The sequence below is a fragment of the Mixophyes fleayi genome, chromosome 1 (genome assembly GCF_038048845.1).
Source record: "Mixophyes fleayi isolate aMixFle1 chromosome 1, aMixFle1.hap1, whole genome shotgun sequence".
NCBI classification, from domain to species: Eukaryota; Metazoa; Chordata; class Amphibia; order Anura; family Limnodynastidae; genus Mixophyes; species Mixophyes fleayi.
Window position 1 is genome coordinate 60,485,976 of NC_134402.1, and position 17,491 is coordinate 60,503,466.

Below are 17,491 nucleotides of genomic sequence, written 5' to 3' on the forward strand. Positions count from 1 at the left end.
ACAATGTAACAGCTGAAGCCCAGGAGTCACACTGTGTGCTCAGGACCATGTCCCACAATCACTGCCACCAGCACAGCACACATTATACATTATACTCACCTTCCAGCATATGTCCTACACAGCCCAGGACTCCATGTGATACTAATCACCCAGCATGCACCGCGTCACAGCTAGTCTTAAAGCGGCAATGCCACAACTTGTTTTTAAAAGGGAAATTCCAGGTTCTAAAAAAGCAGCAATTTTCTCTTTTGAGATGTGTTGTTTAGTTGTCATCAACATGGTATTTATTTACCTACATTTTTATACGTTTTCCATGCAAATATTCATATAGCTTTTTCATAAATGTGTTAATGTCTTGGAATAGGGATGTAATAAACAGATAGATCATAGAAAAGTGTGTTCTGCTGTTTTCCTGCAGTTTATCTTTTTGCAGTGTGAAACACCAACTTTACTTTAATACAATTCTCTCAATTTGGTAAAAGTGACATATTTACAGTACCTGTATTTACAAATCAAAGAGTTAATGTTTTATATCTGTGACAGGTTTCTATATTTTGCACAGTGTTTGCAAGTTAAATACATTTTAATATACATACCAGTATGTAAAAAAATAACAATAAAATGTAATTACAAATTACTATTATTGTTTATTGACATGCAGGGCCAGATAAAGGGAATGGAGGCCTCCGGGCTAAGGTTACCGTGAGCCCCCCTTCCTGATATATATAATATAGCACTTACCTGGTCCTCTGCTCTCGCTGTGCACCATGGCGAGACGGACAGCAGGGCAGCTAACAGCATCAGATTTGCTGTTAGTTGCGCCTGCCTAGAATGAATAGGACCCAATCGCCAGCAATATTACATAAAAAACTTTGCTAGGCCCCCAGCTGCCCGAGGCTCTTGGGCTATAGCCCAGAAAGACCATTAGTTTAATCCGGCTCTGTTGACAAGGCTCCACAAGAGTTCTGAAAGCGCCGAACAGTAGGTGGGACTAGATGGGTAAACAGGACAAATAATATAACGTTATGTAACATGACATAATGTAGCATCACACAATTGGCATGACATATAACGTCAACAAAACACGTATCCGAACATAATACGTTGTAGAATGCTAACATTTAGGAGGTCGAGGGAGGGACATGGCAGGGGTAAAAATTTAATAATATCCCTTAATAAAACCCCAGATTAAAGATCAGCAAAAACAGCATTATTTGAGCAGATGTTAATAATATAAATGTTATACTCTACCGCTATCTGGTGGTAGACTTTAGGGTAAGGATACATTTACAAGGTACCTTTAGTATGGAGTACAGAGATTACAGCATTTACTTAGAAATAAGATCCTTGGGAATATTGTGGTGTTAGGTTCATATTAATATATGGATTCTTGGCTTGGGGGCTTTCTTTAACTCATCCCAATCATGCTCACCTTCAGAACACAACCTCCGTCTCTGCCTCTACCTCTCCAAGATACCTTGTTCAGCATGTGCAGGGTTTCCCATCTATAATCAGGGAGAGTAACGGGACAGGGCAAGTAACACGAATATACCAGGTGAACAACACACCACTATAATAATCCAGTTTAGAGTAAGTAGTCAAGATAAGTAAAAGTCATATTCAACCATTGTTCCCTAACTGCTATAGAGCCTAGGTACTCAAACTGTGGAACGAACATCACAAGCAGGGGCTGGCTGGCAAGTTGTAGCCCTGGGGCGCGAGACTCGGGTCAGTAGCTTATTAGGAACATTTTAAAGAAAAAAAATGCAAGTAGCCCAGTGACCCAGCCAAGGTAGCCCACTATGGGACCAGTCTGGGGGGGTAGATGCCCCACAGCACAGTCAGCGCCTTCCACAAGGTGTACCTCAGATGAGATTCAAGAGAGAATTTTAGTGTGTTCATTATAATATTACTTACATTGGTTATTAAAAAGGATATTTTTAAAATATGTATTTGCTTAAGAAATGACTTGGTATTCCTTTACTCAGATTATGAGAAACTTACTATAAAGAAACACCTTAAGGAGTACATGCTGTTTTAACTGATGGTATGGTTGTAGCTTTACATACATGACATATTGATACGAAGGAAAAAAATGACAACAGACTCAAAGTTGTGATGAAAAGAAATATATTGTCTACTTAGCTTCAATTACAGGTTAACATACAGGTAAAATGTCTGTAAGAGTGCAGGAAATCCCATTATATGCAGCCACAAGATGATGCACGCAATGATCTAGACAACTAAAAAAAGTGTACCAGTGTTAGCCATTTTTGAGACCACACATGCTTGTTCTGCTAGTGTCTCTATAATAGAAACTAATTACAAGGTTCTAACAAGATGGTATAGGTGCCCAGCCCAACTAGCAAACTTTTGCCAGGGTGTTTCTGACTCCTGTTGGAGATGCCAGAATGCCCGGGGCACTACTATGCATATCTGGTGGGATTGTGAGATATTCAGACCTTTCTGGTCCAAGGTCATGGAGGTCTCTACTGAAATATTAGGAGATGTGGTTCCTGATAGTCCCGCCTTCTGGCTTCTCAACAAGATCGACGTTCCAATTTCCAGGTTTAAAAAAAACATTTTAAGTTATCTGATTTCGGCTGCGAAAGCAGTGATTCCAACCCATTGGAGATCTCCTAACCCCCAACCATCCGGGACTGGTTCCAGAGATTGGAGTTTTATAGAGTTATGGATGAGCTTTTACTTTCATCTGCTGATAAAGTTACTGAATATTACTCCATTTGGAGCCCATGGCTCGAATTCCAGGACTCCGATAAATTTAATCATTTAAACAAACCAGTTCTCTCACCTACTCTCCTTGCTAGGACTTGAATTGTTTATTTACATAATCTGTACTAGGAAACATTGCCCCCCCCCCCCCCTACCTATCCCCGTCTCTGTCTTTTCCTTTTTTTTCTCTTCCTTATTCTTCTATTATAATTTATTTATTTGAATGTGTTATTATGACATTTTATATTAATGAGGTGGTTTTGTTACCCACTTATCTGTTCTTGTGAATCTCTATTGAAACTGCCTTAAAAACTTCAATAAAGATAAATATTATAAAAAGAAAAGTGTGTACCAGGGAACGTGAATTTTCAAAGCCCACTGGAACAATTTTAAAGAATGAATGCGGAGCTCCCCTGTTGTAAACTGATCATTACAACCATAAGAAAAACATATATTAGAAAGTAGATGGCAGCATTACTCTACATATGTGACTATTATATATTACAGTAAATGGCAGCAGCAATACATCTAAGTTCACATATGAAGAATGTAATGTTCCTTATTTTCAAGGTCTTGTCCCTTACTGCCACAAATACAGAACATTATTTCAATCACATACACCAAATATTTTCTTGTCCCACCTTGGTATTCGCTTACAGACTTCAAACAGTAAACTTCTCTTCCATGACCCTTCTGACACTTTAATTGTTAAGAAGAGAAACAAAATATGAGCCTGATTCAGAATGGACTGCAAGCGCTACTTGCAATCGAAAAAGTTGCACGCAAGTGTATTCAGAGTTGAACATATGTACAGTTCTGAATGAGTAGCAGATGCCCCTGCTTGGCAACAGACACACCCCTCAGACACTTACGTCTAACTTGCTAACATGTACAAAAACCTTTTATTGTATATGTTCCGAATGCGATTGCTATGAAACACCATTTAAACTTGAGTAACCTTGCTATGACAGCAGTAACAATGTCCCTTGATGCATACATGTACCGAGCAAGTGCTACAACATGACTGGTAAATCCTAATCTATGGCCAACTGCAAATCATTCGCAAACCTCTACTTAAAAGTCCCTGACCACCTGCAAATAAAACCACCTTTTCAGTTATATCTGTAACTACCTCCAGTGTGAATCCGTGCGCTAGTGCTTGAACACACCCTTACTGTACATTGTCTACAATCACATACCTCCCAAATCTCCCACAAGCAGGACAGCGCTGTCCCTTTCGGGATGGAAGGAGAGAGCCCTCAAATCAGGACTGTCCCGCCTGAATCGGGACAGCAGTTTACGATTACCACTACTCCTACATGGACAAGACCTACAAAAGAAATTTAAAGCAGAAATGTAGGGACCCCCATGGTTAAGTGTTTAAACACTTAACCCCACATTGCCGCTTTAAATTTCTATTGACACACGTCGTGATGACGTCAGTCTGCACTGCCGAATACTTCTCCAATCGGAATCACTTGCTGTCAGCATAGTGCTCCCATCGGACATCTCCAGCGTCGAGTTGAAGGTAAGTCTCTATATTTTCACATTGGTTTTTCAGAAAGTCAAAATATCTTTGTAGGGCTTGTCCATGTCGGAGTACTGCTATTCGGTGAACCATACCCAACCACGGGACAGTTGGGAGGTATGTCTTAATCACTTGCTGCATATAGTCAATAGAATCAGTGACCCACACACATGTATATATATTTAGAATAAACATTTCTAAAACACAAAAAAGAAAAAAAATCCAGACACACTGGACAACATGGTAGATCCACCACTGCTGCTTTCTATTGGCTAAATGATCCACCAATCAGATTTCCCTGCCTGTGATGCCACTAGTCTCTAAGTACATTACTTATTATCATTACACCAAGATTCCAGCTCCCCCAGATATCTTTATACATCCATTCCATACACATAATGCAGCATGAAGGGGTTCAGTGAAGGTGACAGTGATGGTGTGTAAGTGTCTGATAGGGTTACACAGTAAATAAAATGACAGCTGTCCAGCTTCATAATCTAGATTTATCCTCACTCTATCACAGGGAATATTATCAGATAACCGTATTTCTTTCCTGTCATGTATCACTGAATACTGATTTGTATGCCACCTCAAGCACCAGGACTTTTTATTATTCCCAATATATGACTGATCTCCTCTCCTGACTATACTGGGATAACACATGCCGACCCTCCAGCTCACTGATTTACTGATCTCCACTTCCCAGTAATGTCGCCCTGATGAAAAACTCTTGGTGCTTAAAACCTGGTAATCCCGAAATCTGTCTGGTGTTCCTTTACGATTCTGGTTTATGTCTGACAAGGATGCAGTTTTTATGTCATCTGATATATGTATATTATTAGCAGCTGTGTTTATATCCAGTAATATGTCCTCAGATTTCTGCACATAGATCCCCATATTTATACCTGTTATTATATCAGATAATTTGTGTAGTGTCCCTAAGACAAGACCCACATCCAGATCTCCTACATTATACACCTGTTTATCATGTGTCTCTCGGTCCTCAGTATGACATATATCTGGTTCCTGTAAGACAGTCACTGGGTCAGTCATGTTACACAGCTCCTCAATGTGATGCTTCTTCTTAGACATCTCATCCTGCTTTGCTTCCAGCTGCTCTATCAGATCAGATATGGAGAGTGATACGCACTCTTCCTGCTTGGAGATCTCACTCAGGACCCTCTTCTCTAGGTCTTCTATTAGTCTCCTGATATCTCTAAACAGGGCAGTGGCTCTCTCTGTTATATCAGCTGCTTTTTCCTGATGTTCTCTCTTACGTTCCTGCAGACTCTGGACTCTGTTCTCAGTCTCCTCTTTCTTTGTGATCAGTTTCTGCAGAACACTTCTCAGCTTCTCCTTCTTCTTTTCAGAGGCCTCATACAGCATCTCCACCTGGTGTCCCTTGTGTTCTCCAGCCAAATTGCAGGACACACAGATACAGACAGAGTCATCAATGCAGTAATATTTCAAGAGCTCCTTATGGATAGAACATTTTCTGCTCCCCAGGGAAGTGGTGGGATCAGATAAGACATGTTCTGCTGACTTGCAGTGTACTCTCAGGTGATTCTCACACAGAGAAGCTTCACACATCAGACAGGATTTAGCAGCAGGTACAGGAGAGTGAATACAGTAAGTACAGAAGATCCCAGTCTTATCCTGATCTGGTGGAGTAGACTGGAAACTCTCCACGATGTTACACAGAGTTATGCTCCTTATCAGTGCAGGACGTTTCTTGAACTCTGCTCTACATTCAGGACAAGTATAAACTCCAGTCCCCTCTTGTGTATCCAGCACATGATCAATACAGACCTTGCAGTAGTTGTGTCCACATCTCAATGTTACAGGATCTGTATAAATGTTCAGGCAGATGGAACAATCCAGCTCCTTTCTCAGATCAGCAGACGCCATCACTAACAACAGAAGAGAGAAACGAAAGTGAAAGTCTCTGACACTCAGAAACTAGTGAATTTATTTGCACAGTTTCCACTGGACGAGACTGAACTTGTTACTCAGATTATATCTATAGACTCAGTTTTACAAAATGACACATCCAATACATAAAGAGCAATCATGCAGAAATAAGTACTTATTTTGGAAACAGTGAAGACTATTTAATAAGCTGAAAAGGATTCATTTTATTTTGACAGATCTATTATTATGATTTATTTTTAAGGTAATAAATCTGTAGCAGTGTACAATGGGGAATGGAAGAATAACAACATAATACAGAATACAAGCTGGAATCATGACAGCAAAAAAACATAGGACAAAATAAATTAGGTGAGTAATAGGTGCAATAAAGAATGTACAGGACGTAAAGGACCAGGATGCACAGTTGGACATGAAGGAAGCAGTCAAGAAGACAAGATGAAGGAGGGCCCTGCTTAAGAAAGCTTACATTGTAAAGGGAAAAGGCTGACACATGAGAGGGTGACATGAGGTCCTAATTCATCAGGGCATACTGAGCGCAACGTGCGTTTGTTTTAAAAGCGGTTCTGCGCATTCCGAATAAAACAAGAACGGATCTGAAGATACGTGCACTGATGAATTCAAGTGTAGGTCTGCTCTGCTCTACTACACAGGTCACTACAAGATATGTCCAATACCTATTTGGGTTATAAATTTGCAAAAGAGCGCACAGAAAAAAATAAATTGTATTCATGTCACATGTTAATGAGAAAATAGTTAAAAAAAAATATAATAAAAAATATATTTTCCCCCCATGAAATACAATTATTAGGATGTTCTTTATGTCTACTGAGCATGAAATACATTTTTACAGTGGCTCCTGATTGCAAACACATGTTATACCATGCATACAAGATTGTCATCACTAGTAATCAGGACTTAGACTAGCCCTGTAGCTGGAGCAGGAGATATGGCAGAAAAACAAATAACTTTGAGATGCCCAGAACTTGATTCAAAAGTGGCTGCGTGCGCTTGAGTCTGGCATGCCCTTACTGTAAATTGATGTAGCGCTGGTGACCCAAGCAACATGCGCTTTAGATACCTCCCCTGCCAGCTGATAACTACATCTCCCAGTGAGGAGGGGGAGTCTGTGAAAGAGCCATTACAAATGACATTTGGAGATTCTGAGAGGCACTCAGGGAGACAGACAGGTTTTAGAGACAGAGAGATTAAGGAGAGAGAGACACCCCGAGGGAGTGGAGAAGACTTTACAGTGGAGAATTGGAGAGCTGACCAGATACCTAAGCAGAGAGGAGTCATTTTGGATACAGATGCTGGAGACCAGTGGTGATAAGTAACCCATGTTACCTTCTTATTGATCTACTTGGACAGATTATTTTTTTTACTAGTCAGCTAGGGAACAGGTGGGGAGATCTGAAGAACATTTCATAATACCCTTTGCGGGTCTGTGATATAGTAACAAGGGTGAAGAGTAGAGAAAGATAGTTAGGGGATAGAGACTAAAACTGCACCAAACACCTTGACATTATTTGCTATATGTGGGAAAGTCCTGTGTGTTGAGGAGTCAGCTTGTACTAAAGTAACTGTATTCTTGCACCAAAGAAGAAAAGTGGGAACATTGGGGGTGTAAAATGTATTCTACATTCATGTCAAATTGGATGAAATACAGACAAGAGAGTATGTTTTATCACCTGGAGAAAGTAACTGTTTATTGGAGAAGAGTAAGATTGCAAAGTGCCAATGTGTGTAATTATCAGTGTTAAGCAGGGCCGGATTAATGGAATGGAGGCCCCTGGGCTAAGGGGGCCTCCATTCCCCCGTGAGGGCCCCCCCCCGTGATCTGAGCCGCCCCCTCCCCTCCCCCCCGTGATCCGAGCTGCCCCCAAGACACTTACCTCTTTCTCCTGGCATTGCGGTCCTACCCCGGCACGCTGTACGCTCTTTACTGAAGAGATCTTGTGAGAGTGAGACTCACGAGATCTTCTCAGTAAGGAGACTACAGCGTGCCGGGGAAGGACCGCAGTGAAAGTGCTCAGCAGCACTGATCGCCCAGGGGCGCCTCCGCCCCCGACTGATCAATTATGCTGTTGAGCACTTTCAAGGGCCCCCTGGATGCCCAAGGCCCCTGGGCTGTAGCCCAGTTAGCCCTATGGTTAATCCGGCCCTGGTGTTAAGTCAATATTGAGTAACCGTAGGAACTATGACATTGCTCTGTGCTATTTGCAATCATAATGCCTGTTTGACCTGTGAAGGAGAAGTGATCTGTATTGGTACTGCTTTTTAAGAACTGCATGACTGTATACATTTGTCTAATATTCAAATGTATGATATGTATTAGCCAAGCTAAGGCAACTCTGATAGAGCTTAATATATCTTGCTAGTTATAGTTATCGAAGTTATCGTGGTTAGAGAGATATTGCAGGACAGTCATTAGAAGGGATAGAGGTACCTCTTAGCTGTATAGAACTAGTGAGCCCTGTATAAATAGAGTGTAAGATATTAGTTAGTCTTGCATTTAAATTGCTATGCATTTACAGTGTTTACTGCATTACAAAGTTCCCTGTTACCATTGTTTGAACCAAAGAGATATATTTTTTATATATAAAATTTACAAAAAACCTTTAGAAGCCGATGACCCACCAATAAATATGCTGGTGTGGCTTCTAAAGACCAGCCTTGTGTATTACTATATCATTTGTGTGTGTCTTTGGTATTAAGTAAGGGGAAGGAGGATTCCTTAGTCACCCTCTGATGTTGCTCATTCCAAGAACATTACCCCACGAAGACCCTACGGTAGTCAGACTAAGGTGAAGGCACTGCGCATCAAATGAAAGAGATAAAGAGTTTATTTAGAGACAGGACATACAAGTTTTTTGGGCAAAACCAAATCCAAAAGACAAAGATGGTTTTAGAATCAAAACCAAAACCAAGTTAAAGTGTTTATTATGACCAATAGTGTGGTTGGGAATCACTTACCTTAATTTGGGTACACTGAATCCATATCATTGATGTACTGTTTTTCTTTTAATCCAAACTATGGTTCACAATATGTGTATTTTTTCAGGCAACTTAGAACACAGAAAACTTGTGACTTGCACGACGACTGACATTTAAATTAAAAATAGACAGTTTTATAGTGCAAATCAATATTTTCTTTCCTAGAACAAGCCCAGTGGGACAGAGTACATTGACTAACTAACACCTTTGTTCCTAATATTGCTGTTATTTAAGAGAGACAGAAATGTCAACGATTTGCTACAGGGGCTCCAGAACTATTTTTTTTCAGTAACTGTTCCCAGGGGGAAGCAATTCACTAGAAATTATTTCCCCGGCATTTCAGCACAACAGTCCATACTAATATAATCCAGATGTTATCACAACCGTTGAATACAAGTAATTTAATGTGCACAGAACAAATGTTGTTGTAATGAATGAAAAGCATTGTATATATACCAGGTATGAGTTATAAAACAAATAACTGTTTTTAATAGTGAAGCTGTATCTTCGTCTCTGAATAACCCTATTTGCTGGTGAAAAAAGGGGCGGGGCAATTCGCATAATTTGATGACGCGATAGGCAGAATGCAGGAGACTTCTCTGCTCTCCTGGGAGACCTACTCGGAATTCACGAGTTTCTCAGACATTATGGGATAGTGGGTAAGTATGTGCAAAATATTGTCCCCTCCACAGTCTTCCCAACCTTCCTCTCCTATGTAATGAATATCTCCTGCAATCACTATTCAGAGATGGCAATCCTGAAAGGAAGATTGAGACAGTGCATTACTGTTGTGATCCCTGTTAAATAGGCTTCCGCTTGCAAAGCATGGCAAAGCTTTCATCAGAGAGGCCCAGTGACATACTTCTCTGGCGGGGCTACCGCCGGTAATAGCACAGCAGAAGCCTTTAATAAATAAGGAGAAGCCTTATCTCCGGCGAAAACTCCAATTTCCATTGGAAATAAGGCTTTTCTCCCTTTAATGAATACCATTACTGTGTGAAATAAAAAGTTAGCCAAGTACCGTTATAGAAAGAATTAGAGAAATCTGGCATAACTTGAGTTTATGGCACTGCAACATTCATGGGATACACTTTTTCTTGTAGTACCAGTACTGGCCATTTGGGGAGTTTTACAGCATACTATATTAAAGTAATTTTATCGTTTTAAAATAAGCATTGCCCAATCAATTGTATGTGTGTCCAAAGCACATGGTGGTTTATTTTAACAGATGTAAATAGTCAACAATTCAATACATTATTATATCATGATAAAGTACAGCACAGCACAGCCAATACCAAAAGATAAGTACATACCAAATGCAATCGCTTGCGCACGCTGCGCAATCACCGGACCCGATGGACAATATTCTGTATAGAATATTGTGTCAGAGTTGACTGAGGCCCCGGTGAGATGCAACTAATATATATACAGTCAGTGTTACATTGTGAACAATAGAGATGACGTAGATTGTTTCTATAGGTCCAGACGTTGGGTGGGTCCAGGCCAGACAGGTAATAGGTTGATTCAATCTAAGGAATCCAAAGGTGGGGGTCTTCTCTCCAGGGGGTCTGCTCCTTTTCATAGCCAGTATCATACAAAGGTTTCACTCTCTAATATCAATAACTAAGGTATGCAATGTGCGATCTCTTCGCCGACTGCACCGGACAGCTGCTGATGATTAGGGCTTCAATATGATATCAGGCATGACACCTTTCCTATTACCTAAACCTTTAATAACACTACAATGTACATATAATCAACATATACGTATATATATATATATATATATATATATATATATATATATATATATATATATATATATATATATATATATATAGACTAATAATAAACCGAATACTATCTGCTCCTGAATTACAGTGTAACAGAACCAATATGAAATTATATAAATAACTAACTGTTGTAATGCGAGTGTGTGCGTGCGTATTTTACCATGCGAACGCACCACGTCACGTAACACGTGGCATACGCTTCGCAATACGCACGGCAAACCAATATTAAACCAATATACTTTCGTTCATCCAATTATACGACTTCAACAGTCCACCCTTTGATAGTACAATAAACTATCACCTTAAAGATGTTATAAGCAGGATCTCAGTACCACGTTTCATTGTTATGTAATACAAATCCCCTTTGGTGTATGTCCACACTGTTTGTAGATCTAAACAAGTTATCATGAGAGAGTCTTAATCCTCTAAACGACTTCTTCTTTTACTATAAACCGTACACTTCTGGAGCTTGGAGATAACCTTTTGTATGCCCTTCAAGGGTGCAATAAAACACTTAATACATTATTTGGAAAGGTACAAGGTACAGTAGAACGTGTATCAGCTATACAGAATTCTCTACTACAGTTCTTCAAGTTTAACAGGTTCTTCTGTCCAACGCATGTCTTTAAGCTCAGAATACATTTAAACACTTCATGTTCATCAATAGCATCATCCTATGTCTATCAATAATGTCATATGCAATCTCCTTCAGCTTACGTTAATATACACACATCTAATAATGTCACCACTTCTTTTCATCAACACTTGTGGGCGGGCTATTGTCTGCTCGTTCTTCCCAGTCTCTCAATACTCAGATTTAACAGTGATCGGCTTGTAAAGCATTGGGAGACTTCAGACTAAGGGACCTAGGTGTCCTACTTTTTCCCCTAGTGACCTCCCACCCCTAGTTCGGGTACCTCAAGAATATTTAGTGGAAAGAGAACTAATCCTACTTGATATAATCACTGAGGCACGCGTGAGCACGCCCAGCACTTTGTTTGGTCTAAAACCTTACCCTCCCAAGAATGATAATCATTCTCAAGGATGCCTGCTCGAGTCCGGATATTACTGGACTGGCATTGCTGGGTGTGTCTCTTTTTTTTTTTTAACTATGGGGTCGCCGTACTTACGGATGTAATGCTACTCAGACAATAGCCCCTCGCACTTTCTCCAAGCTCCAAGGTTTCCAAATTTTCCTTTACCCCTGAATTGAATAGAGTAATTGGCCGGACTGATTATGCTACTAACTTCTTCCTCCCCAATACCTCCTTATCATTACCCGAACCAGTCTCTGTCACCTGCTAATAATCAAAAGAATTAACCGTCCCGAGAAGAGAGTGAAATGAGAGAACACAAAACAGGAAAAACTACAACTTCATGCTGGACAACAGTCTTAGCCTTTGGCTCAGGTGCTACTAACTGCATTCGAGGCCTTCCAGTACAGACTCATGAGTGCCCTTGGACCCTTCTCTGAGTGTTGGCCCCTCTGCAGTGGGTGGTATGGGCACCAGTGTGTCTCTGCTACCCTTGAAGCCGTGAGGCTGGTAGCCTACACCTGGTATCTGTCTGGCAAATAACCTAAGCTATAGAAATTTCTGCTCCACAACTTACTCTCCTGATCCAACATCCTGACAGTTAGTGTGACCTTTCAGGAAACAGTGTTTTGGACGTTCTCAGTTGCTGTCTCACTATTTACCTTCTCTCAAGGTCTAACCTAGCCTCCCAGTTACAATCTCATCTCACGAGGGGTCAAGAACATTTTAAAAACTGACAGGTTAGGAGTCTGCCCAGGGGTGATCTCTTGGTAGCGGGAAAGGACTAGTGGCACTTCAATCAAGTTCCAACTCTTATTCTATTCAATTCATTCTACCGAGTACCACTACTTTATGTTCACACTGGTTTATGGCTAATTGAAAGTATGTGATTTGTTACCACTACTCATACATTATACATCTATTATCAATAACATGAATACCCCTATCATCTATTATAACTCTAGGACTATCACATTGAATAACAAAAGCTTTGAGTATGAAACAGTAATACATTAGACACATTTCAATACACCTCTACCCAGACATATTTCATTGGTACACCTGTGTATACTTGAGGATCCTGCATGGTGGTAATTGGATGACGTGTATTTGTTTTACCTGGAGGAAAACCCATCAGCAGGAGGGATATGGGATGGCTCTATTAGTCTACCTTGTCCATCTCTCCAGAGTCCACCAGACTCCTCACCACATCTCTTCACCTTCCAGACAGTTTATCCTTCAGGTAACACAAATCTTCCTATATTAACCAATATGTGTATGCGTGCATGTGTGTGTGTGTTCACCTTTTTAAAACTAAAACAATACAACGAAAAACAAACAAAACATAGATTTGTTAGCTGTCACATAAAACCCTGTTGTCTATTTGACAGCTATGTTCTCCCTGGTGTGACAGCCCTGTATGGTTGTGCGTGTAAGTGTGGACCTTACTAGCAGCTACTTCAGTTGGTAACTGTGTCACTGTATAAAGTCCTCTATGTAGTGTCCTAATCATGTGCTGGTATTGCTATAAAACGATTTCTCAGTCACCTCAACATCGCCCTCTAGACTAGAAAAATGCTAAAGACCAATGTATATCAATCGATTTTCCCTCTGCCAACTCACATGTCATTCTCAGTACCTCATATTCAGCTACTTGACTAAGTGGGAAAGGCAAAGAGCTCTCTTTCTATAACACTTTCTTCAAATATAACAGTATCCAGTACATGCCTGTCTAACAGTGAAAATTATAAAACATGAAAATTCTACATTTTCTAGGGTTTCACATTATGTCGTATCTTGTGGTAAAAATCCTACTCCAATGTTCTATACAGAGATGCATATCTGTATGCCTATCCTCTAGCAATCTCCTGTCTCCACCCTTTGTGCATCCATAAAAGGCACATTTTTGTACAGGAGGCACGAGCCAAAACAAAAAAAAAACAAAACAGATATGCAATCTATAACACATGAATCGTATTTCCACAACAGAACCTTTCTGCTTAAAATCAGCAGTTTCTATACACATGAAAACAAAACCCCTGACTGTTTCTGTAACTCATATCAATCTAGTGTGTGTATCTCTGAATTTGTCTTATGTAAAAACATAAAAATATGTTTTAGCCCCATTGTTGAGACTGTGTCTGATTTTATCTCTACCAGAGCAGAGAGAGAGAGAGAGAGAGAGAGAGACTAGCATTTGTGTAAAGAATGAGAAATAGGAAAGCAATGAATGATGGGAATACAAAGGTTTGAATACAAACATACATGTAGAAAGGGAGATTTTTTTACAACAAAATGACAGCTGGATTGGACTCTGACTCTATGGGGAAATGGCTGTATTCATTCCACTGTTCCCCTTAGCTATTTGCTAACTATGACCCCTCCCCATACTTGACTAGGGGTTCTTAACAGTGCAATCCAGTGTCGTCCGTCATTTGTTCGTTAAGAACTCGGTATCTCATTGACTACATACCTTTGCAACGGACTTTTCTAACTTATAATAGAGAAATGTAAAAATGTACTCTTAGTGACTCATATTTTCTCTGAAATACATAAAACGATATTTTGGAGCAAAGTATATACATACTTCATTGTTGGAGAATGATTCTCAGCCAAACAAATTATCATGAGTCACTGCAGCCTAAAACAAAAGAGTGTTCCAATTGTCTATTGTTAATTAGTCTTTCAAGAGTAATTCTTCTATTTCTCTATCTCACCCCTTTTAAACACTTGTCTATACTTCTTTTGTGTCCCTTTTATCTGTGAAAAGAAAAACAAGATAGTTATCTTAAAACAGCAAACAAAACAAACATTTCTATTCTTTGCCGTCGGCTAGCAATTTAGGAAAACAAACATGTGACAACATAAAACGAACAAACAAAATCAACAAAGATTACTTTTAAAAAAATAAGTTTCTTTCTACATTTTGCACCTTAATGCTCACCACAGATTAACTCTAGAGTCGGCTATATTTCTCCCCCAGAATATTAGTTGTTACAGAGTGTGCAATCAATTAAAGGGGAACCTCTGAGAGAAGTGTACGCCTCCTTTGTGGATGTCTATGTGATTTCCAACCCAGGTATTCATTCTTCTCTCTACACAGTTCCTACTCATGTGTCCCTTCTTATGGCAGTAGAAGCACGTCCCTGTCATGTCTGCACAATGTTTTGCTAGGTGTCCTATTTTATTGCCTTGAAAACACTTCCTCAACTCGTGTTGTTTCTCTTTCTTTTTACAATCTTTCCTAATGTGTCCTTCTTCTCTGCAATTGTAACATCTAACTATTCTGGGTTTCCTGTTATGTGGGTTGTATTCTGGTGGTCGTGTGTGCAGTCCCTCTAGTGCTGGGATACTTACCATCATTGCCCTATCACTTAGTGCTTTTTCCTCTTTACATATATTTTTATCATGTCCTATAGCTGACTCCCTGAGAACACTTACAGTGATTCCTTTCCAGTTTGGTAATGAAGTTTGCACCCTTCTTTTCAAGTTTTCCCTGAGGCCATCCATTAGAACTTTAACAGCAACCTCCCTGTAATATACATTATCTTTTATGTCTGGTACCCCAGTATATTTGCCCATTGCTATCAAAGCTCTGCAAAAATAGTCTGTTGCCTTTTCACTATCTTTTTGCTGGATAGTAAAAATTTTACTCCAGTTCACTATCACTGGAAAATATATGGCCAACTGTGTGATTATATGTCTAATATTGTCCTGATTATCATCCTCGGTTAAGGATTCATCCTCCTCCAACATACAATCCTTAATGAACTTTTGTATATCAGTATTGAGAGGAAGACAGGTCTTCAATAATACTCGCCAATCGTTATTAGTTGGCTCATACATATTACCATAATATCTAATAAACTTCTGACATTTGGTCAAATCCTTCTTAGGATCAGGGAAATTAGACAAAATTGAAAATGTTTCAGACCTAGCGCATGGATCATGCTTTGCTACATGTTTTAAGGGAACATCACTATTCCTGTCTGCTTTCCCATTGGGAACTGCTGTTGTGCAGACAGGATGTAAGTCTACCAAATCATTAAAACTAGTTGCTGAAATTGCTGCTGCAGTGCAATGGATGTCTCCCCCTGTGTTAACCTTTTCATTATTCTCACCACTTTCAGCAGCTGCCCCTGCTGGTGGGACCGTTCCTCTTCTTTGTCCTGAAACATTACTTTTAACGTTACTTAAAACAACATACAACTTACTAGTTACAGTTTTTACATTTTTGGTATTGGCTGTACTTCCCGCCCCGACCGAATTTATCGGGGGCGTGTTTGCGCTCAGTTCGCCACGCTTTGCAACGCACACTTCCGGAATGCTTGTTTCCGGTACGCTTACTTCCGCTGAACACGTGTTTTTCCTTACACTCACTTCCGCTGTGCGTTCGCTGCTCGGCCACGTGTTACCTTCCATTTGCCACAATTTTAAACAGTCATCATGTTCAATTCTCGTTTTTGTTGATTTAATCAACCGCACTTTATCTCTAACATTATTTAACACCTCTGAGTCAAGAGTACCTATGTTTGGGAAAGGTTTCACACACTCCCGGGTCATCTTGACCCATTTGCCGCAGTATGCCGTAGCATACGCACCGTATTTATTATACATAACATATTTTGCCGAACCAACCGGCCATTCATTAGGCAGCACAACATGAACTATCTCTAACGTTTGCTTCGTATCCATTGTGAAAACAACCTATTTCTCAACGCTACACAAAAAGACTTTTACCTGTTCTCTTTCGAAACAGAACTTACTAGAGATTTTTTTTTATTCATGGACGTTTTCAACAGGCATGTCCCCTTAAGATATCAATGCCCTTTCTAGTTTGAGTACTTTACCACTGTCAGCACCAGATATCAATCAAGAATATCAGTGGTTGCAGCGTATTTCCTCCCACATCTCCCAAGTCCCAATCACGGCTGCACTAAATCAACCATGCGGTCCGATCGCACCGCCTACGGATACTAACTATCGGTAAGCTTTGCGATTAATATTTGGGAATGCCGCGAAAACCTGTTATTTTCGCTTTGAGTATACCTGCCAAGTATACTCTGTGGTGTCTCTTTATCACCTGCTCTTTGTTAGAACAGAACACCACTCACACAAAGGTTTCTTTATATCCTGCTCAGCCCTAGAACAGAACCTTTGTTGTCAGGTCACCTTTTTTTAACATGCCCCGTCAGACACACCTGAACTAAAGCGCTATCAATTTTCAAATAGTACCACACTGCCCTCCCAATACTCAATCACGGCCTTGCCATGCGGTCGATTTGCACAGCTCAATGATTCATTATGCGGACCACAGATAACACTGCCATGCTCTGTCCTTTCCAGCAAACAATACCCTTTATCAGTGAATGTCGTGATTAGTATTGGGTGCACGTGCGAAAACCTATAGTTGCCTATAATTACCAGTATACTTTTTCCTTTATGTATTCATTCACATACACACACATAACCTTTGT

General features: G+C 40.0%; 2 protein-coding genes across 3 annotated transcripts in view; both read right to left on the reverse strand.

The window, feature by feature from the left end:
- GUF1 (GTP binding elongation factor GUF1) overlaps window positions 1-163 on the reverse strand; it is a 31,468-nt gene extending 31,305 nt beyond the window's left edge. For both annotated transcript variants that reach the window (XM_075195187.1, XM_075195196.1), the window contains exon 1: window positions 100-163. The gene's annotated coding sequence lies outside the window, so the exon portion shown is untranslated. The remainder of the gene's footprint in view (window positions 1-99) is intronic.
- A 1,950-nt stretch (window positions 164-2,113) lies between these two features.
- LOC142138471 (E3 ubiquitin/ISG15 ligase TRIM25-like) lies at window positions 2,114-6,176 on the reverse strand. Its single transcript, XM_075195172.1, has one exon. It carries the CDS (start codon window positions 6,167-6,169, stop codon window positions 4,604-4,606), a length of 1,566 nt encoding a protein of 521 aa, XP_075051273.1. The 5' UTR covers window positions 6,170-6,176; the 3' UTR covers window positions 2,114-4,603.
- Window positions 6,177-17,491: the final 11,315 nt, after the last annotated feature.

Coding starts and splice junctions, on each gene's coding strand:
- LOC142138471 (XM_075195172.1), bottom strand. CDS start 6,169: ATGGCGTCTGCTGATCTGAGAAAGGAGCTGGATTGTTCCATCTGCCTG.